The 23,442-nt window shown below is 42.6% G+C and overlaps 1 protein-coding gene across 1 annotated transcript in view; it reads right to left on the bottom strand.

Moving 5' to 3' along the window:
- The window catches only part of FAM124A (family with sequence similarity 124 member A), a 43,728-nt gene extending 20,594 nt beyond the window's left edge, over positions 1-23,134 (bottom strand). Inside the window, exons 1-2 of the mRNA XM_075741893.1 lie at positions 22,672-23,134; positions 12,328-12,359 (exon numbers count right to left, since the gene is read on the bottom strand). Coding sequence (XP_075598008.1) covers positions 12,328-12,359; positions 22,672-22,730 — 91 coding nt within the window. The 5' untranslated portion in view covers positions 22,731-23,134. The remainder of the gene's footprint in view (positions 1-12,327; positions 12,360-22,671) is intronic.
- Between the last annotated feature and the right edge of the window lie 308 nt (positions 23,135-23,442).

Raw genomic sequence — 23,442 nt, 5'->3', positions numbered from 1 at the left:
CCACCTCAGACTCATGAAGGTTGTTCAGAAGCAATAAGAAAGGGGATGTTCGGCATGGCACAGCAACAAGAGAAGAAACCTCTTTCACGCTCCCATCAGAGCAGTGCCTTTCTGCAGAGCTGCAGCTGAATGTTCTCTAATGGAGATAATGGTGCCAGAATGCTCGCTCCTCCATCTCTAAGGTAGCACAGACAATGCACAGCAGACCAGCATAATGACAAGCACGGCAAACTGGTCAATCTGCTCCTCCAGATGAGCAAGTGATATAGGCTCTCTGTGCTGTTATCCCGTTGCTATAGGACCAAAAATACCTAACTATAGAGCAAAAATAAAGCTGGAAAATTAAGTCCATTATCTGCCTGATGGAGATGAGATAAAAAGGTTTCTCCGGTACATTATCATGGACATTCTTACGAGGTGTCATTGCCCTTCATGTACAGCATGCAGCCAGCCCTGTGGGAATGAATCTTATCAAAAAGCGATACTTAATGCCCACAGAGGCACTGCATGATCAAGCAAAGGCAATGGCGGATCTTGTCACGTGGTACCTCTGCTGTTAGGTGGTGCAGCACTTGCTCAAACTCCCCACTGTGCTGCAGCCCCCAGTGAATTCTCAGCCCTCCCTCAGACTACCTAAAGGTAACCATCTCACTCTCCCTCCTTCACCGCTCCAGACACTCCTGCCCACTCCCTTATGTTGGTCTGGGTACTTGTGTAGCTACACATTTTAAGCTGATCATGCAACTGCACCCTGACACTCACTCTCCTGTTTGCAGTCATACAGTCTACGGTGCCAAGATCACCATCTCAGCTTGCCTTCAGAACCATATAACCCCTCTCTTCTCCACAGCAAACACAACCATTGTGGCCCACAGCCATGGAAGGTCAGGTACCTAACAGATGTCCCTCCAGCAGGAGTCTGGCTGTCCTGGGCTCCTTTTGTAGTCCATGGTGAGACAGAATCAAACCTCAGATAAGGTCCATCACTCTCCATTGTACACAAGTGTAGTGGGAACAAAGTAACTCCTCTTCTATCTTGGGAACCTCAGCTATGCAACTAAAATTGGAGGGAAAGTTTATGGGCCTACATGCTTATCTTGAAGATCATTCTTGTTCTGGTATCTTATCTTGCTGTACAACTTTGTCAACAAATGAGACATGCTTTTGTGATGAGCGCTGTGGAAGAAATGCTCTTGAACTACGTAATTGTCATGTCTTCAATTACATCCTCCAAACCTAGCTTCTTTGACTCCTTTAGTCAGGCTGCTGACTTTGCTCATAGCAAAGTGAAGAGTCAGGGACTCCTTCGGTCAAAGATACACTCTCATCTACTACTTCATCAGTACTCTCATCTACTACTTCCCTCATCTCCTCATTCACAGTACAGCAGCTTTTTCACTTATTCCCTAACTATGTGGCAGACAAGAAGAAGTTCACACTTGGTATAAAGGTATGTGTGTGCTGCCTGTGGGCTGACTGTCCAGCTGTGGATTAGGAGGAGAAGTAACTTGAACTCACATTACAGCCTTTTTTTCTCCATGGAGACAAAAGTTTGTCGCACTGCCTTTTATCCAGTTCTGATGAAACCTCTGGGAAGTTTGTGCCTCTGTGAAGACAGATGGCAAACGTTCACATCATGTTTCCCTTCAAAAACAGGCTAAAAAGAAAGGGACAGGAGTGCCACACTGTGTTTCTGGCTGTATAATCCGATGTCCCTGACACTACAGCCTTCTTGCCACGCCTAGGTGTTCTATCTAGGCTTTATGAAGCCTAGAGGCATGTCAAAGTAGAGGCTGTGCTTTACTGAATATTAAGCACCCACCAAAAAAAAAAAGATCCTTAACTCTAAAAAGAAGGTGTATGGGACTTTCATGAAGAAAAACTGTAGGAACCCACAGAGGTGCCTTTTTGGTTGCATGGTTACAAGCAGGAAAACTGCTTGGCAACTTCTCACAAACACTCCCAAGGTAAGGATTTTTCCACCAATGGTCTTCTCCATGGACTCTTTACTCTTATTGCTGCATGGTACTCTTACAACCTTGTGTTTTCCTTCAAAATATGCTGTTGACACCACACGGTACATTGGCAACAGCAGTGTTAGAAATAACTAGAATTTCAATTAAAAAAAAAAAAATCTTATTGTCTACTTAGCCTCTGGAGAGCACTGAAGTCTTACTTCAATGCTCTGCTCAAGCACAGACTTAGCTACTAATTGGCTGAAAAGCGAGAACCTCAAAATGCTGGTGTACTCATGCATCTTCAGGGATATTCTCCTGGGTGTCAACTGTTGTCATGTCCCCTCTTCCATCCCATACAGTTCACCACAATTCGAAAGTGGTCTTGGTGTCTCAGTCTGTACATGTGTCCATGCCACACAACAGATTCACATGATTTGGCATCTTCAAACTGTCTTCACCGTCTCAGCTGTCTTCACTCGAAAGCCACAATCTACCTCTATTTGCCCATCTAGGAGCTCAAATGGCTTCATCACACAGAAATTACTTCTCACAGAAGACCAGACACCCATAAGAGAAACAGTAAGGAATTTTATTTTATTTCTTTGGCACGCTGAAAAATATTCCTGATCTGTGGAAGACAGCTGGCAATTGTCATTCTATGTCTTTCAAAAACACACAAGAAGAAACTATAATCAGAAACCCACGTGTGGGGAAGTCAATCACAATGCTGAGCTGCTGCTTGCAGGATCTGCCCCAGTGAGTCTGGTGATGCTACTGGCACGAATGAGTCTCTGCCATCAGGGTAAAACACAGGACTTTATGTAGCAGCCTATATTGCTGCTGAATTAAATACAGTGAAGAAATACAGGAAAGGTGCATTAATTATTAATGCTCAACTATTACATTAATTTGTTTTGTTGTTATTTTATATTGTATGTAGAATTAAAAAAAAAAAAAGTCGCCTTACTTTTTAGGAGGGGGTAAAGGAAGGGAAAAGGGCCTGAAACTGAAACACAGAGAGCGCTGTATCCCAAATGGCTGCAGATTTCCACTTCAGAAGAGTTAAGCTTTGCAAAGATGCATATCCTTCCCAATCACAAAATTTTCCTAAAGAAAGATATGGATCGTTGTACTTGGCAAGAACCCAGACACTGATCTTTGGTATTAATATCAGATGCTGTACAGAGTGGCAATGTGTAGTGATTCAGTAAAACTCCCTTCAGTAATTACCAGTAAATCAAAAGCTGTACAACGCATGTCAGTATTCAAATTGCCTCCAACTACATAGTGTTCAGAGTCCTTCGATTGCGAGCATTGTATTTTCTTAAAATCCCACTCCTATGTAAAGCTGAGATTCTCAAAAATACAGGTTTTCTTAAAGGGCAGAAATAACATTGCTTTAAAAATACCCAAGAAACTCTGTACAGTTGAGCAGCTGACAAATTGGGTCCAACAATGAGTTCCATACCTCACACAACGTACTCTAGTTAACTGAGAGTGTGATTTTATGATGGGCTTAAGACAGTTTAAGATTTCACTGCTGGCGCTCTTTCCCCTACTATTCCCAGCTAAGTGTTTCCAGTGCTTCCCATGTGTCAGGTCTAGGTGCAAGTTGAAACAGCTTGCTGAACAGGCTGAAAAGAAGCCCTCAGATGCAGAGCAATCAGGATTGTGCCTTCTGGTGGTGGTCAGAGAACTAATCTGGCACATCTCTTCTTTTAATCAGTTTGCGCTTTTGCAAAAACCTTCTTGGTATCACAAAGAGATGGCAAGGAAACCCAGCCAGAGAGAAGGCAGGAATCACAACAAAGCATCTACACTGAAGACCCATCTAAAGAAAGTATGGGATCAAACCCTGAGGCATGGTCAAGCATTGCCATGTTTGTGTGTCTGTAGACAATCTAGAATATCAGCATCACAGCAAAGGAGCCATTTGGACTTGACAGTAGTGGAAAAACATTTTGAATCTCATAATCCTTCCAGCTGACAGGATTGTGCAGTTCAAAAGACCTATCCCATACCAGCTGATGGAAAAGGGAAGCATGTAATAGAAAGTATGCTTTGTCATTGGTGCATCATTCTGATCCCTTATGGTGGCAGCCAGGAGTCACCCGGTAAACATTTCATGAACCTTTTAGAAATTATACATACAAGACTTTTTTCCGAAACTATTAATCAGCATATATGTCGTACCAACAAAAATGAGGCAGGCAGTGGACATCTACTGCTCTAGAATGTGGCATGCACTGATTACCAAATATCCCTGTTCCCCACTGAGCTTGCAAAAATAAATTTTATGTATTTATTTTAAAAAGTTCAAATTAAAGAAAATACACCACAATAATGTACTGCAGACATTAATTGAGGAAACTAATGGCTGGCATTGTCAAAACAGCATGCATTTAGTAGAAAGTGCCTTAATAGCTTCAGTCTTCGCAAGTGTTTCATCATTTCGCTCCCTGAGTCAGATGGCTTCTCCCATTCTACCTCTACCACTCAGTGCCTCTGAGTCAGGAGACGCCATGAGACAGATTTATTTTTTTAGCTTCCCTCTTTGGGCTTTAACAACTCAGATGTCTCAACAATTTCCAGATCATTCTCATCACTGTACCAGCTGAACTTGGGTTGTCAAGATCTTTCCTGCTCATGGTAAAAGACCCACTAAACGGCTGCCTAGCTCCTTGGGATTTTCTGGGACAGCAGCAGTAACACTTCCACAAAGGGAAATTCAACCCACATCACCTAATAATCCAATTTAACATTCTCTGAAAACTTTCCTGTAAATTTTTACAAGAATTGTGTGGCACTCAGTAGCTCAGGGTTTATCAGAGATTTCCTATGCTTCTGAATCATACTTAGTAATGAGAAAGAGGAAATATTTGCTTATGTGGTTTTGATTATGACTATGTGTGCCTAAAACAGGAGCTAGAAAAACATTCAGATAGTCATTCTTACCTGATTTTTCAAAAAAAAAAAAAAAAACCTACTCCAGTTTTATCTGCTGTATCTATATGACAGGAAAAAAACCCTGACACTGATGTGGTCAGAAAAAAATATACAATGATCATACAATGAACAAAAAAAATAGAGTTTTGATAGCTCAGATCCAATAACTGTTTAGGGGACGCTTATACCCCTTCGATACAGAAATCCCAAGCTAGCACTAAGCCAGTGGTAAGTAATTTAACCATGGGACACACAGTTTGGTGTGCACTAAACGATCCCAAAGAACGAAATACTGACTTTCACAAACAACAGAAATACATGGGTTACTCCAAGCTAAATACATTTAAACAGCAACTTCAGCCTTTACACGGGGAAGGGCATGCTCGTGGTTAACGCCACATATTTGACATGCAAAAATCAAATAGCGATTTGATTTCAAGCACAGTTACACATTTTTTTGTGCATGTCCTTACACATGACTGTGCCTCTGTTCTTTTTTATCTTCTCTTTCTGGACACTGGCCATCTTTATTCATGTCTTTAAGGGCACGTTTCCTTCCTACTCCTTATGCTTCTAAATAACCACATGCAGTAAGACCAACCTCAACACGTTAGAACAGCATGCTAACCTCAGCTTCTCAAAAGGCAAAAGTACAAATAACAAAGTTAGCTCAATATCAACAACTCCAGCATGGTTTCCAGGCAATGGTGCTCAGCAGTAGTGATAACTCTGTGCCATTCCTGGCAGAGGCAAGGGTCCATTTGCAGCTCCTGAAAATCAGGATGCATCATCTATGGATGCTTGTGGATGAGACTGGGATGCTGATGGGGCTGGGAAGGGGGAGAGGGCTGTGTGATCGAATACCACAGCAAAACAAGAAGTTGATTAAAAAATATGCAACTGAGAGGGCAAATTAGGGACTGGAGAGTAACAGGGCCTCTTGATGTTGCTCTGGGCAGATGATTCAAATTGAAATACAGGAAATTCTGTTTAAACATAAGAAAAAACCTTTTTTATTACTGGAAGAGGTTGCCCAGAGAGGCTGTGGGGATATTCAGAATATGATGGGACACAGCCCTGAGCAGCCCACTCTCACTACCCCTGCTTTCAGCAGAGGGCTTGGACTAGATGATCTCCAGAGGTGCCTTCCAACCTCAACTTCCCGTAGTTCAGTACTATACTTTTCCATTCTGTATGCAAGCATTTGCTTCTTCATCACAGTGGAATTTGATGACAAGCAGCTACATAAACACGTTTTGCACAGCTAAAGACTGTTAGGTGGCATGTAGCAGCGACATCTTCCTTCTTCACACAGCCACAGTGAGAAACAGCATTGCTCTTTACCTCTAGCAGCATAATACAGGCCAGGAAAGATATGCAGAAGATGCTCACTGTATTTTCCACAGGAGCTGACACTTCCGATTTCACCACTATATAAAACACCTGAATTTGCAACATTGACAGATGCTGCAGGCTAACAGCTCTACATGATTTTAGTCCGATTTCCTCTTCCATTTTTCCTCACACTTTAATTAGTCTTCTTTGTATAATAACACCTTCTGGAAATGCAGCATGATGCTGGAAAGCCCACTGTAAATTGTTTTTACAATTGTATTTAATACAGCTTGTTGCTAGCCATTGTAAAAGCATCTCAGTTCTCTGTGGGAATATGAAAGAATATACTATATTATATCTTTGTATCACAGCAAAAGAACATAATTATATTCTTACACTTATTAAATGACATTGTTTGGAGAAATATACTTAGAAGATACCCAGTCCAGCAGTGCCTGAGTCAGAACTGGTTTGAACTAACCTAACTTAAAGTACACAACTATATTCGGAAATTTTTGCTTTGTGACAGCTTTTTGAAAGCCCAAATCAAACCCAGGCCCCTTCCTGCTCCTGGTTAGTTTTCATCATCTTTAACAGTTAAGTGAAGGCAGCCAGATTTTGAAATGATACACAAGTAATGGGAGGCCATTTCTCCATATGGTATTGTAACAAGGGACCTATACATCTGCATAATACTATAGATCCTTATGCTCCTGTAGCTCCCATTATCTCTCAACCAAGAAGGCTACATCCAGAACTTCTGGAGACACTGACTTTGCTCTCCTCTTTAAAGAAATCAGTGCTCAGGCTGGATCTGACACTTTCTTTTATTCAGGGATACATTTTCCTCTTCACAATGCCTTCCAACAACACTTAGAATATAACAACTTGAATAGAGAGGGAAGAGGAAGATTCTTGCCAGGCAACATCAAGAATCAGATGCCATGGGGCCGGAAGGGGGGAGCGAAAAAGAGACAAACCAGAAAGAGCAAAAGAGAGAGGCAGCACACTGTTACATGCACATGGTATGGAAGAGGTATGAAAACTGTCATGTAACTGTGCCACGGCAAGCTCTGAGCATGGATGGGACAGGTGGCCTAACACTGACCCCTCACAACCTACCTGATGGACTACATCGGCTCGTGAGTAGCTTTTCACGGGTCCTCCGAATGACAGCGCATACAAGTACGTCATTTCTACTTCTAACATTGGCACTGGGTGCAGCAACCCCGTCACCTCACAGCTGGCTTTGAAGTAGAGTTACTCAAAATAAGAGCAGATAAATACAGCACTGAAGCAGCAAAGAAAAGTAACACAGCTTCAGGAAAACAAAGGTTTACCTCAAATTCAGGACAGCACTATCTTTTGGGCCACCATTTTTTTTCTTATTTGAATACTGTCACTCGACTACACGCCATTAACTCACCCTAATTGTCTTTAATGAGAATTGCTAGGTGTCTAAAAAAGACTGGGAGTAAGTCTGAAAGAAAAAGGACATCAATTAGGGTATGTCGCCTTGGACTAGTTCAGGGTGCGTACACAAACACAAGGTGTCAAAGGGCTTTTCATAAACAGCAAGTACTGTAGTGCTGGTCATTTCCCATTCCCCATGGCCAGATCCAGCACAAAGAGCAAACACCACTCAGGAAATAAAATCTAGCACCCAAAATGCCGTTAGGGCAGCCTATTTCAATACACAGCTGGTGCATGGAGGTAAGGTACAGCCTTAGCACCTCATTCTGCCTCTGGAATCAAGAATAAAAGAAACCTTGACCTTACTAGCCCTCCATAAAAGAGAGGACTCTTGCCACTTGTAGAGAAAAGAGTCCAAAACCAGCCCAGGGGAGCTGATGCAGATGGCACTTTTACAAAATGTTGACCAAATCCAAAGATCTGAATTTATACGAGCACAGGAACAGTATACCAAACAGAAAATAACTTAAAGGTAAATTTTATTAAAAAAGAAACATTTTGGTAACCCACATATTTGTAAATCTGCCAAAAGAAACTGTCTTGTGCTTAATATTTAGAACCAGAAAGTGGGTGAAATTCCATGGGTTAGGAAGTATGCACAACACAGAAATAAAATTTTAATATCCCAGCTCTCAGGTTTATCATGGAAGAATACGAACAACCTAAATACACCCCAGAAGGACTCTGTCATTTCCCAGCTGTTAAATGAAAGGCAGGGGAGCAGGGGAAGGCAAATTACCAGCTTTCCACCTGGAAAGCAGGTGAGTGACAAGCCCTTTACCTCATTGAGAAGCACAACATGAACCACGGCATGCTACAGGGTTTTACTATCTATCATCTCCAACGTTCTAAAATCTGCCACAAACTTGCATCTTATCCCATAGGGCCAGTTTTATGTTTCATTTACTGACTTAGCTGGAACAGTACAATTGTGTATCCAGGCAGCTCCCTACTGATTGCCTAGCTAAAAAATGTCGGGGGGGGGAAGAAAAAAAAACCCCACTCACTTTCACTATTATTTCTAAGATAATCTGGTTAAATTGGCTCCAGAGCTGACTAGGTATGGAATATTTCAAATGTTACAAATCACAAAAGTCTTGCTTCAAAATGCCCACTTCTGGTTTCAGTCTTTTTGAAGATCCATTATCATAAATGCAAAGACTACACAGAGGAGGAAATAAGCAGTCTCGATCGAAACTCCTCCCTGGTTGAAAATCATCCCTGAAACACATAGCTCAAAGCAATTTGAAGAAAATTAAAATGTTCATGTGCAGAGACCGTTGCTTATTGTGCTGACCAACACTAATTAATATTTTTTCTTTGTGATTCCAACTGCCTGTATCCATATGCCACCAATGGTCTTTATATTTTGGTATTATGTAATTTGGGTAAAGGTCTCTTCTGTGTTTGTAAAGCGCAATTCCCTCTCATATATGATTAGGGATCCCTAATGGTAATTGAAAACCGTAATTGAGAAGGTAATTGAAAATATGAGCAAAAAGAACTTTAATACATTTTCTACATTAATGAAGAACACATCAATGGGCAAAACACCCTAATAAGACAAAACACACCTCCTGCTAAAGAGCGAAGGGAAAAGCAGGCTACACACACCAGAATTCAGGGGAAAAAAAAGTCAAAATTAATTTAGTGCTTCTCTTCCTTGAAATCACACTGCTGAACCTCTCAAACCCCAGCATCCAGCAGACAGGTTTGCTTGGCCTATTTACTCTGCTCAATATGACAAGACAAAGTGGCACATGGTCACCCTGACAACAGCCACAGCCTGCGCAGCAGATAACTGCTGCATTTTCTTACAGAAATAAAAACACTCTGCAAACTTTGGTAGTCTTCCCCAAAGTACTTGCTGTACAAAACCACCAATGTTAGATGAAAGCTGCCAGTGGAAAGCATTTTTGGGTTACCCGAAGCCCAGACACAAGGGCAAAGAAGAAAAGATGCTGCATAAGACCCAAGGTCCAACCAACCCACCAGGCAGGCCTTTGAACTGCTGACGTCGTACATCACCCACGGTAACTGCTGCCATATGCTTAGGGTAAAAAAGTGCTAGAAATAACGCATGTACAGAATGATCCTTCCATTGCTATATAGCGGCCGATGAGATTCTGCTTCTGACTTGGGGTGAGGTGTCTCCTCCCATGGGTCAAGGGTCCCTGTATATTTTTGCATTGGTGCGAAGTCCTGCGGTTTGCTCAGTTGCTGTTATCGCAGCAAGTGACATAGGCAGCTGTAGTTAATGCACCTGCTAAATCTTTCTTATCCTTTTCCTTGGCATGTCTGTGGAAAACCGTCGTCCAGTGGAGTTTATCCAGAAATTTAGAAGGTTATTGATTTATTGAACACTGAAATCAGAGCCTCATTGGTACCACCGAATAAGACCCTTGTAAAACCAAAGTAGCCTGTAATCCTTCTGGTTTCGATAAACTCCACTTCATTAGAACAGGAGCTTCAGATGAAGCAGCTGTAGGCAATAGAGATTCTTTGCTTTTTAATTTACAACAGCTTACTTTCTGTATTATGTTAGGGTCTAACAGCATCATTGATTAGACAGCTTTCTGTATTATGAATGATACCATTTGCTGAATCTTTTCCCCAAAGAAATTAAAATGGTCAAATCACTTTTTTTTCCTAATAACTCTTCCCCAACAATCTTTTCTTCAAATGCATTATGCACCCCCCTGACTGCCAGCCTCCAACATGAAAGCATTTCTATTTTACTCAAATTCTTTTATGTAGCTGTTTCTGTTACTTTTGCACTGTCTGACTAAACTGACCAAACACCACAAAATGCACAGTTAAATGCTGCCACTTGTGAAGCTGTATCAATATAATTTGCCTTGGAAGCAGAAAAGAGAAAGAAAGAGACTGTCCTGTCTCCTGAACTTTTGTGTCTTTGCTGGAATGATAATACATGCTTGTACTGACAAATTACTGGTGTTGAAATACAACTGTAATCCCCGCGTATTCTGGACAGCTGTGGCCAGCAAGACACTGAGGTGACCACAGTTAACATGACACACTGTAGCTGCCACACAACCAAAAACTACCCTTACAAAAAGCTCATTTTATAAAAAAAATTACAAATGTAATTTGCTACCTTTATTTGTAAAAAGTGCAGCAGCCATGCAAAGTTGGTAAGGAATCAAACCCAAAATTTTAGATGAGAAATACTTTACTTACACCTTGTCTTCTGAACTTATCTGCCACATAAGCACTTTTACTAGGCAAATAATCATGAATCACCACCTAAAAAGTGGACGAAGCTGGCAACGTATTCCCCAAGCCACCACCAAAAACTGTGCGCTGAGGGGGCGATGGGGCACACGCGTGGAGAAACCACTCAAATCCAGTATGCTTTTACTATCACAGAAAAGTTGATTGCCTGAATTTTGTCTCCCAATCATTTCAGGAATCACATCCGACAGTGGGAAACCAGAAATCTATTTAAACAACAGAATTCAGGAAAAAGCCGCACTGAATTCTCTCTTTCTCAGATGCACACACACCCCCCGAGCAGATGGAGGGAAGACAGCGAGCTCCCTGCTAGTCACATCAGCTCAGCAGCCAGACATTACGAACACTGTCTGATCCAGCTCTTGCTGAAATCAATAAAAGCCCTCCGCTGAAGACCACGGGAGATGGAAAATAACCCTCTCCACGCTTCAGCCAGAATGTGTGAATGAGAAAAAACCCGACAGCTTTCTTCCCCTCTGATTTACATGGTGCTTAAAGATCTAGATTATAAAATACAATTAGTCATCTGTGAATTTTTTATCTGCTTGCCTGGCATAAATAAAGCTCAGGTCTACATGTGAATCAGGGAGACAGGCATCACCTTGCACTTTGACAAGAGAGAGATACTAGTAGATATGCATATTCATATCTATTATGAAATGCATGAATAAGCATTATTGCATTTCAAAGTGCTGTAGATACTGTCTGTCCTAAAACTAAGAAAATGGTTGCAGTGGGTAGATGGAGGACTGAAAAAGTGTCTCTTTTCCTAAAAAGAAAAAAAAAAAAAAAGCGCCGTTTTCATTGGTGAAAGAGAAAGAAAAAAATATCCAGACACCAGCATTCATCTTTCGTCAGCTGGATAACCTGAAATTCAACTGGCTGTCGTACACATCTAGAAAGATTGTGACACTCACTACAGCATTTATCATCTTTGAAATAAAAAAAAAAGCTTCACAGAATTTGCTCTCAAGTGCTTCCTTGGCATCAGCTTACAATTAGCATTCAATTATTCCTGCATCCCCCAGTTCTAATGACATTCATCACTGCAAACGCATTTGGCCGGAGGACCTATTCACACTGGCCAGACCATGTTTACAGATTTTGTTCTCATTTTGCCTCGCATTCTTGTGAGCTCCATTATTTACGACTTTACACATGGCTTGTATTTTGATCATAAACATCCAATCAGTTGAATTTTATATAGTTTCTAGACATAGACCTAATAAGAGAAGAATGGGAGCTTTACTGTGTCGATGTGAGTGCCATCATAACACTAGGTTGATGTTAACAAATAGGAGCAATCATGAAAAAGAAAATATGAAAGTCCATTTCAAAAAATTCTCAAAGTTATACTCACTGCTGGTACTGGACATACGGCTGTACTCAGACCTGCAAGACAAAGATTCTAGTTAGACAGGGCTCTACAATATTAAATCTAAAAGAGATAATGAAAAATGTACCAAAAATCTAATTCACATAGCATATTAAAATAGTTTAATGCCCATTTAGTGTTATTTTTGTGCTAAATAATAAGTGGAACAGGTTTTGAATGTGGCTTAAGAAAAACTGGCATCTTGCATGAATTTTGAAAACACCTACACAGACTAAGTAAAGCAACTAGGTTTTTATTGAGGGATGGAAGTGACTATTCATGCTACCTAACTTTAGGCATAAAAATTAAAGCTCAGAAGGCTCTCTCTAAGGAAAAAATAGGCTGCTTCTGACACAGGTTAAGAGCAGAAGGGTACTAGATTTTAACTCTGCTCCTCATCTTATGCCCTTTAAATGCTGCTTTGCGGATTTTTTCTTTTTTAACAGAACTCTATTAGAAGAGCAGAATTTTTATTGTTCTTTGGACATAAATGGCAGGGAAGACACAAAATGAGTACTAAAATATAAGCATTTAGATTACACATTTTTTTGCTTTAGGAAATCCTTTTACTTTTCAAGACATCTCTCAGTAAAACCAGAGGCCCACTGGTTCTACTTCAGCACATACTGGATTACCCATGAGAAAGTCAAAGCAGTTCAGTATTTTGAGCAACGGTGCAATGAATTTTGCAGCTGCATATAACCCCAAACTCCTGAAAACCCCATTCTGGGCTGATTAAAACTCATAAACATGGCCCATTTATGTCCTAAAGATTCAGAAATACAAAGGTAAAACAAATATGCCAATATTGAATACACTTTAAAAAAAAATATAAATAATTTCTACTTCTGAGGCCCTACCTATGACTTCTGAGTGCTTGGTTTTGGAGTTCACAGTCACACGGCCTCCACTCCCTACTCGCTGGGTCCCCAAAACAGACCCCACTTGCCAGACCTCTCTGCCGCAATTAATGTCTCGCATATATGCCCTGCAGTGCCCTGACCATAACAGGCAAACTGTTTGGGGAGCCATAACACAATTCTTGGATTCAAACCTAAATACTTGTTTTATATAAATAATTGCAAGAAGTTTGCAATATTGCTTTAAATCAAAAAACCATGTGAGCCTTGACTCCCAAGATATTTGTCTGGACATCGATACCATCTAAGTATATTCTAAGGATACCTTTATACTCTAGGCTCTCAGGCATCCAAGGGAATAAAGAACATCAACCCCAAATAACTGTAGTGTTCGCTTTCAATTTTAATATGGACATATCTCTGCAGAAGAAACAAAGCAATTACAGGCATCCCCATATTTCATAGCCCATGCTTAGCACTCAGATTCTGCAGATCAAATGTTAAGACTGCTGGTTTAGGTGACAAAGACCATGAGGAACTACCTCCAACTCTTCTTGCCAATCCTGCTGGAGCGGTGAAAGATGACATAATCTGAATTTTTCATGATACTCATGAAAAAAAAATCCACCAATACCATGAAGTACCATGAGGTTATCATAACTTTTAAAAAAGGTCTGGGCAATGCTAGGAAGAGAGTTGCTGATGGGGGCTTCCAGTGTTCTCCTGCTCTCTCCTTTACTAAATCCTGCACCCCCAGACACTTTGATAATGCCAGGGAGCAAGGAAACATCTTTGTCATACATGGCAGAGACCAGAGGATTAGGTCATTAGTAGGCCCTCTCAGTCGCCCCATATAAACCTGCTACATCACACTTCCTCCATGAATAAAATGCTGTCCCTCAGCCAGCCTCCCCCAGGACCCTTGTGTAGCTGGGAAAGGCAGAGGCAGTAACATCACGAGCAGAGGAGACCTCCTTCCTCCGGCTCCTGGGCCATGTGCACACCACCGGTCCGACTCTGGGTAGAGACCGAGGGGAAGTGATCCCAGGGGCTGGCTAAGTAGTGCTGTGCGGGCCATAAAGCTGCGTGGTATTTTCAGCAAAAGTCACGTCGGTATCATTTGGCACCATGTGTATTTGGAAGGGTGTGAAAACTGTGTAACGTGTCATTCTTCACAAGCCCACAGGCAAACAATATACATCCAGCTGCCTCCAAGCATCCCAAGCACGGATTCATTTAGTCTGCCCTTCTGTTTGAAAACAGCCCGGGGCTGTCCTTCAACATATCCGTGTTCAGCAGTTGGCGGCTAATTCAATATGAATCTGTACTGCTTGTATTTCGGATAGAAGCGAGACAATATTTTGCCTTTTGCTTACTGCAAGTAGAAGCAGCTTTCTATTACTTCACAGTGTTACTTCATTATCCCAAAGTGCTGCAGGCACATTATAGGACACGGAGAATTAATGAGTCCTGAACCGAGGAAGTGGCAGTCTACGTACAGGCAGGACATGAAAAATGAGACAAGAGGAAAAATAAAAAGATGGGGAGGGAGAAAGGAGGAGACAACAGTGTGCTTGGAGACTAATTGCACAGACACATTTTAATAGGCTTTAGAACTGTATTGGGGTTTTTTTGTAATTCAAATATGGTTCAAGCTAATATTTAATTCATGTTTGTTGCATAACTGACATACACAGGATTAAAAAAAAAAAGGATAATTACGCTCAAAGGCTTATGCCAACCTTGGATGGTGAAATGAGGACTGTACCCTCCCTGAGCTCCCTCAATAGGCAATAAAAAGAGAGGTCTGAAGTGCATCTCTCCCCAGCGGTTGTGCAGAGATGAAGCCTACAGAAACCATGTTCCTAATGTAGGACCCTCGGCTACATGCCTAAACCCAAATGGGATGAATATGAGTCTCTCTGTGTTCTCCCAGGGCCAACCTGAATCCCCTTTTGTACTCTCTCCAACTCCTTCCTTCCTTTCTTAAAATTTCTTTGTCTTAAATCTAGTCCTTAAGAACAAAAATAACAGTGTTAGTAAAATCCTTATTTTCAAAACATTAGTGCAAACCGTTCAGACTCATGACGTGCTGGTAAGTGGCATTTTCTTTTCCTTATAGTCAGCTATTTAGCATACTAAATTCTGAAGTTTCCACAAGTCTTTTAAGCTTTTTAGACTAGTATACACCATGGACATTCCCTTTGACAAGATCATGCATTAGAAAAATTAAGTAGCGAAATAAACATTTCCTGGATCATGCAGACTCTTTGGACATCAAGCAATTTTGTTCCTTCTCATTCCTTCCATACCTGTTTTAAACATCCCAAATATCAGCTTCTATCAGTTCCCTTGGAAGAGGATTTTCCCATTAGGATAACTCAAGAGTAAAGCACTCATGGGCTTTAATGGTGACAGACTGGGGCCATACTGGGGCTCAGAGGCTCCAGGCCAATTACATGGTCTTGCAGCAAGCTATTGCCTCTGATGATAGATATTACATTATAGATAAAAGGAAAGAGACATGCAGGACAGAAACCGAACAAATGGAGGACTGTTCCCTTTATAGGCACATAATGAGGAAAAAAAATGATCAAAAAGGGTATTGAACCAGTGGGAGGTACTGAAAAGGCGGGCTCATCGCTCAGTCAAAAGACACATCAGTCTGCAAAGAATTTGTGCTCAACGGTCAGCCCACCAGCAACGAGGAGCTGTGAACATGTCAAGAGACATTAAAATAGGAATGTAGAAGCTTGAGATAAATGCGGGACCTCAATTCCCACTAGCGCCATTGAAGGACCAGGACTGTGCGTTATCGAAGACCACAAACGATCCTGAGCAATCCTCTGCGATCAGCCTGCACTATTCATTGCTGATTAGTAATACAGAGCCTCAAAATACCCAAGAAAGGGAAATAGCCCACTGAATACCAGCAAGTAGCTGCCACCACAACTTGCAGATACTGAGTATGGTATATAAAAACACCCTAAACCTGCTTCTTTTGGTAAGAAGCACAACTACATTACATCTCTGAATCACACCAGTGATGCAACTACACCAGCCTCACGCTGTGCTTGGGTTACCTCAGCCTGCTGATCAGCCACGGCACAGCATCACGTTAACGTAGCTACAGCAGCGACATCTACGCTAATAAACAAATGCGCTCAAGAGAATCGTCTGGGACTGAAGCCAACCGCCATGAAACAGTCTGCACCTGTGCCATTAAAACCTCTTTTCTTCCAAAACAGACTGGCAAGTGCTCGGCTGGGAATGGTCCCTGGGCCACGGTAACGTGGTGAAACAATTCCCCGGCCCATGGTAAAACACACCCAAGAATCACATGGGAGAGCTAGACGGCCCCATCCAAACTGATGCCATCAAGAATTTTAAGTATTCAACAATATGGACAACTCTGTCCCGGTGCTCAGGGACAGCCCCAGATGCTGCTTAATACACTGGCATGGCGGTAACTAGAGTTTCCAAGCCAGGCAGCATCTCCACGAGGCAGTCTGCTGTGTAAAACAAACACGTCTCAAGTTACTCCAACACAATGTTACACCACAATATGCCCAAGGTCTCCATTGCTAGGACTCCTTAATCCCCCTAACAAATGAAATTGTGGAAAGTTTACTAGCTCTTCCGCTGATTGCATCCTTCGCTTGCACCTGCTGGATACACGTTTCCCCTGCCTTTTCTACCTACCCTTGTTTCAGATTTCACTGTTTCATATTAAGAGCTGTATTTAACAGCTTCTTTGCCTTCCCTCCCCCAGAAAGTGCTCCATGGGACACACGGGAGGATTTTATAGCAGTTAAAGCACAATGTGTGAGTCAGAAGATTTAGCTTTGTAACTCTGTCTTGGGTTTCTTCTCACCAAATTCCTGTGGGTCAGATTACAATCTGCTTCACTAATGTCAGTCCAGCGCAAAGCCATTACCTTCATCATACTTCTACTTCTGTAATCAAGACAACTCGAATGGATTAACTCAGAGCACCTTGTCTTAAAACGCCTTCCTCTGGATTTCTAGTTGAGTGATGAAGTCGGATGATGGATCCCCACCCCTCAGCTGTAACTACCCACCCTCCCAGGGTCCTGTTGCTCTTCACTAACAACAGAAGCAGCCTAACTTCGCCAAACGCTTAACCTTGACACAGCTACAATTAGCTGAGGTGAACCTCACTGCCTGCTGGGACCTCGCCATCACGGGTGTCAGCACAGACCTCCAGGTCACCAGAATGTGATTGAAAGTCTGTTTCATCCTCATTTTTCGGTGCCTAGCCCCAGTGCCACGCGCCAGCAGGTCTGCCCGCCCTGAGGTTCAACCAAACAGCTTCGCTCTGTCGACTAAATCTCTTAGAAATGGTGCCTCAACCCGAATTTGTGACAAATAACTCAACTTTATATTATTTGAATGTCAAATCAGAGACAAGTTGTCCACCTTGGCGCATCTCTAACAATAGATTTATAGGAAGTGAAAGTTTCGGGGGGGGGAAGAAAAAAAAAAAAAAGAAACCCCAAGGTAAAAACGGGCCTTAAAATAGGTTTCAGCAGCAGCGATTTCTATTCCGGGGAGTTTCTCATAGATGGATGAAATATGTGACAAGAGACTGACATGTCATACTGAAGGACTACCATACAGATGACAAAGTCATAAATGTTGAATCCCTTTAAGCTAGAAACATGTGACATGAAAAAACCTCTCACCCCAATAAACCATTCAACTATTCATTTGATAATTTAAGCAACCCATTCTGGCTGAAGACACACATGAATTACAATTTTCTTAATACTTTTTCCTTTAAGTACACCCTCTTTTTTATAGGCTGCCTTATCTCCTATTAACAATTGTATTTTCTGCTTTAGAGTCTAGCACATTTTACAGAACTGCAACAAAGAAAGAATTTTTTTATCTGCTTAACAGAGAAATTAACAGAGCCTCAAATAATTTGTGATTTGGCCAGGGTCACACATGCAGCTAGTGAGAGCCATAAGAAAAACCAACAAACGAGTATAGTACAGTCAAAAAAATTAACATAATCTCTGCAAAATTAATTTGAGGGAGAGAACCACAGGGGAAAATGAAAAGGAGGTAACAACCCCTCTGAATATAACTGTAACCAAGCAGTAATGGATTTTGCTAAACAAATGTTAAAAATAGCGGCTGCGTGGTACAAAGCCCTAAGCTTCGAGCATCTTTTGTTTATCTGTTTTGCAATAGGTTTCTCTATATATCATTGAACTGTTCCTTGGCAGTTGTCTGCTACCAAAGAGACAGTATAATTTTCCTAAAATTTGCCAAATACTCAGCAATTAACTACTAATTAATTCAATTTTCATCATCAATGTTTAGGTTTTTAACAGAAAAAAACCCTTGTAGTTCAACAATGTCCCCCCACTTTCTCCAAAAAGCTAAATAAATTATTTGAAATATAAGTGGAAAAGTTGCAAATTCAAATCATTTAACTTAAAAGTTATAACATCTCAAAACTTTAAATGACGTCTGTATGAGGAAGGAGAAAACCAAAGATTTAGGCAAACTTTGATACTTGAGCTTACTAATGCTTAAAGTGTGACCCTTTAAGACATGGGGTCTCACAGCTGTCTAAGGGAACAAATGAAGTTCTGCTGGGAATTGTCACATATATCGAAATCTTCATTAATGCCAGCTATCTCACTGAAGTGGTGTGCTTAGTTAAGGCATATACACTTGATAAAGAGGAGGGAGCATGCCTACACAAGTAATCCTTGAACACAGCTGCAGGACCAAATAAATGTTTAGAAATCAAAAATTTAAGACTCTAGATCTGAGAAAATACCTGTTTTCCACCCTCGCTATGTGTCACTCAGTCCTGAATACAATGAATTCAGCTGATGCTTTGCCCTTGACATCAGTGGTAGCAAGAATCTGTCTCATTGCTTCAAAATTACATGCCTAACAACTTCTAAAATTGTTTTAGTTTGTCATCTTGGAAGTTTCAGTCCCTAAAACCTTTGCTCTGCTATTCAGAGTAAGGATAGTGAAATAACAGCATTCACATGGCTTGTAAAACCAAGAAAATTTGAAAATGAACATTTCTACAACTCATTTTAGGTAGCTTAGTGTTATTTTTTCTAGGTTTCTTTTGTTTTGTTTTGTTTTGTTTTTTTATAATTTATCTACAGTTCTTTAAACATACATATTTCTCCTCCCTTCAATTTCTTTCTTCCACTTGTTTTTCCCTCTGTCTGCTTTCTAATAAAAGGCCAAAGAAAGACCATTTTCTTCTTCCTGAAATGTCATGTTTTATAATACAAATCCACTACTAAAATTATTACCATAGAAAGCAGTCCATCTCACATACTGCTGGGCTAAAAGACTTCCGTGGCAGATAAAATAAGGAGTTTATATTAAAAAGCCCAAAAATACATTTTCCAAGAAGACATGATTTGTACAGGCAAAATCTCTAAGACCAAGGATGGTCAAACTCTTTCAAATCTCATTAATAAATAGCCAATATAAACTAATTGGCTTATATCTTCCTCTCCCTTTATTTAGGTACCGGACAACACCAGCTCAATCCATACTTATTGGATTTAGGAACTCAAATTACACTGTTTTTGCTCAGCAGCCTCTTTGCCAACCCCATTGACTGAGGCAAATGCAGTAAGAGGAAGGTATTTTCCAACGGATTAGGAAAATGAAGGCTTTAAACTGTAACCAATCTTGCCTGTAGCACAGTTTTGCCTGCTCTTGTAGTTGGAAGCCGCAGCAAAACCTTAAGGAACATATGCCCAGTAGAGTACTTGATGTATTAGATTGGTTAGCTGCTATAAGCAGCTCCGGTGGTGCAGGCTCCGTATAAGAGCTCACCCATCATTACATATGATCGTCAAGATGACATGGGCTTGCAGCGCCTGGATCTACTACAGTCACTATCCACTGTTGTTCCTGAGTGACAGAAAGGGACCACGTGATGTAGAACCGCTACTGAATTACTTTGGCAGTTGTCCCTCCCTGTATTTTCAGAGGGTGATGGCTGAACTTCAAAATAGTTAATCAATTTTTTTTTCTTTTTGTCACCATTGAATAACTGGAGAAAAAGGAAAACAGCTCAATTTTGCAATAGCTGCGATGGGACTGAGACAAAGCAAAAAGCAAATCTTCTGGTAAGAGGGAAAAGCAAGTGCTGTGAACAGTTGGTTTGGTGAGAAAGCTGAAACATAAACATTGTGAAAGAGACATACGCAACATGTTTATCAGACTAAAAGAGCTGCTAAACAGAACTAAAAATAATAATTGCAATGCAGAGACCCATTGCTTTTCAAAATAAACTTCAGTGCAAAGCCCTGCAGTTATTAATTGCCATATATCATTGTTCAAATTCCTCCGACAGACTCTTCTGCTAACCTACACCTTCCAGTGTCAAGCCTGGGACAGGGATGCTTCATAAAATCATCAGCTTTAGCACCTCATCAACACCAGACACAAGCAGCTGTCATGCTGGTCACTGAGGTCTAAAGGCTAATGTCATCAGCTGGGTCAAATCCTTGCAAGTGCCCCTCCCAGGGAAACCCATGTTTTTTTCTATTCCAGATAAACACAGCAAATTAAGAGTGACTTGACCCATCAAGGATGTTTTGAGCTTTGAGCTAGCCATGAATTCACTGATTATTTTGTCTTCCTTTTACCCACATTCCCCCAAGATGAACTAAAACCCTGTTGTCTCACTGTCTGGAAAGAGGCCTGGATTTTTTCCTTTAAGCTCATGTCACATAAAACATTTTAAAACTCTCTTCATTAGGTGTGTCCACGATACTACAACTATTTAAGGTGACGGAAAAAGTCCTTAACTTCTCAGACCACATAACAGATTAAAAAAAAAATTATTTGAATTAATAGCTGGATGTATGAAAAAGATTGCCATATTCCATTTCCACTTTTTTTTTTTTTAATTTGTAACATTGCTGCTTCAGTTTTGGTGCCATGCACCTGACATCACTTTGGCATAAAGAATGGCCTTTACAGTTTTGCTATGCTCTCGGTCTCACACGTCAGCGCGGTGTCCTGATGCAACAGTAGGTGCTATTATTCACCAGTGTCAGTCTGAGATGAGCGTACCATCTTTTTTTGTGAACCTCAGCATGTGCTGTTATGGTAGGAAGAAGGAAAAGAGTCAAACAAAGAACAAGAACACTGTCAGACCTTGTTGCAAAGGGAAGTACCTATGTGTACCCCCTGGTGCCCATGCAACAGTCATACTAAAGAGCAAAGGAGATGCACCAGACAAGGAGCTGGGAGAAATACAGTTGGGAAAGCAAGGAAGGAGGAGAATGAAGACCTAGGGGAGAACAGTGTTAACTGGAGTGGGCAACCTTCTGGAGCCAGAGAAGGAGCAAAGACTCATTGTTTTTCCCGACAAGATGACACGGCAGCAGTATGTAGGACAGGCTGGAAAGCACTTCCCTCTCTCTCCCACAGAGATTGGCTGAAGGTGGGAGCTGAATAGGGATCCCATGGATCATCCTTGCAGCTCCATGATCTTAGAAGTCATCCAACTAACGAACATAGCACACCTCTGGCAGTGGGGTCACAAAGTGAGAAAAAAAAAAAGTCATTCTCCTCGACTCTTATATGGCACTTACAGGTTAGACAACTACCAGCAAAGTTTACAGCACTTCATAGGTCAGTATGATGAGTATCATGACAACAGCAACCCAATTTCAAGGTGCCTACAAATCTAATCTGCTTTTGTGGCTCTCTGATGGTTCTTCTAAGGAGTCAGCTCTGTCTGCCTGATGTTGTCCGGGTGTCACTGCCACAAGGACAGCATAGGTAGCTGGGCACGCTTCCAGACTATCCTTAACACAGGATATCCTGGGATACAGGGATGGTGCAGCCCTGACCAATGTGTCTACAGCCCGTAAAGTGCAGCGCTGGGCCCCACTGCTGAGGCAGCACAACGTGCTTTGGAGCTCAAACTTAAAGCCCATGGTCACGACCTCTAAGTATCTTCCTCCCCTTGTACGGAAGGAGGATCACGGGCATCTTCCCCCTACTCAACCGAAGAAGAAGGTAAATTCCCCGGGGCTTTCCAAGCACGGTGATGCCCCGCAGCAGGAGCGCTCCCCGTCTCCCCAGGGGATCACACAGGACCCCCGGCCCCGGGGTGGTGGGAGGAAAGCGAACATCGCGCTGAGCGGGGTGCTGCCCGGGTGCAGTCCCGTCTGCCGGAGGGAGGCTCAGCCCAGGACACACAGCCGTGCCCAGGACACACAGCCGTGCCCAGGACACACATACAGCCGTACCCGCCACCCCAGCTCCGCCGCTGCCGGGACGCGCTCGGCGGCGGCCGCCGGCAACAAGTGCAGCCGCCGGGCGGGCGCTCCGGCCCGGGAGGGAGCTCCGCAGCGCTTCGCCGCCACGGCCCGGCCCCGGGGCGGGGGGGGGGGGGGAAGGTAAGAGCCCCCCGCCCGGACCCCGCCACTCACCCGCCCGTCTCGGCTCCCGAGTCCACGCAGTCGTCCTCGCCGCCGGGCTGCTGCTCCATGGCGGCGGCGGGGTTCCACGCCCGCCCTCCCGCGGGGCAGCGGCGGCTGCCGCGACCTGTCTCTGCCGCCGCTCCGCCGTGTGCGAGAGGCAGCGGCTGCCGCCGCCCGGCCCGCCCCGGCCCGCCTGCCTGGGGGTCGGAGCCGCTCCTCCGGCCCGGCCTCCCCCTCCCCGCCCGTGGCGGGCGCCGAGCCCCCCTTCCTCTCTCCTGCCGCGGGGGAGCCCGGTGGGAGGGCAAGGGGACCGCCTGCCTCGCCCGGTCCACTCAAAATACCCCCGTCCCGCAGAGAAAACCTTTCATCCACGCTTGCCGACAGGCCACCGTGTTTAGGTGGCCGTGTTTTAGAACCTGCTTCAGCACCTTCATTACATCACTTTTGTTTTTCCAGCTGGAAGAAGGGCTGAGAGGTGCGGCGCCCCGTATCCAGTGAAAGTTAAGAGATGGACGTCCTCACTACCCGTATGTTTTTGGATTATCCGCTGTTGCAGCCTTTTATTTGAAGTCTTTTGCTGTGCTGAGCTTTCTCCAGTCTCCCTTAGTGCTGCCTGGCACTTGCTCATTACATCGAATATAATCATTTTGAAATTACACACAGAAGCAGGCAGGGCATGGTTTTCCAACCTCATAAGAATTTCTGTAATGATGACAAAAAATGATGTGATGCACAAAGGAGCATTTTGAATGCTGCCTGTGAAGAAATGCTGATGTGGGA

Source organism: Balearica regulorum, chromosome 1 (genome assembly GCF_011004875.1).
Source record: "Balearica regulorum gibbericeps isolate bBalReg1 chromosome 1, bBalReg1.pri, whole genome shotgun sequence".
Classification (NCBI taxonomy): Eukaryota; Metazoa; Chordata; class Aves; order Gruiformes; family Gruidae; genus Balearica; species Balearica regulorum.
This window is presented reverse-complemented; position numbering and strand designations above follow the sequence as displayed.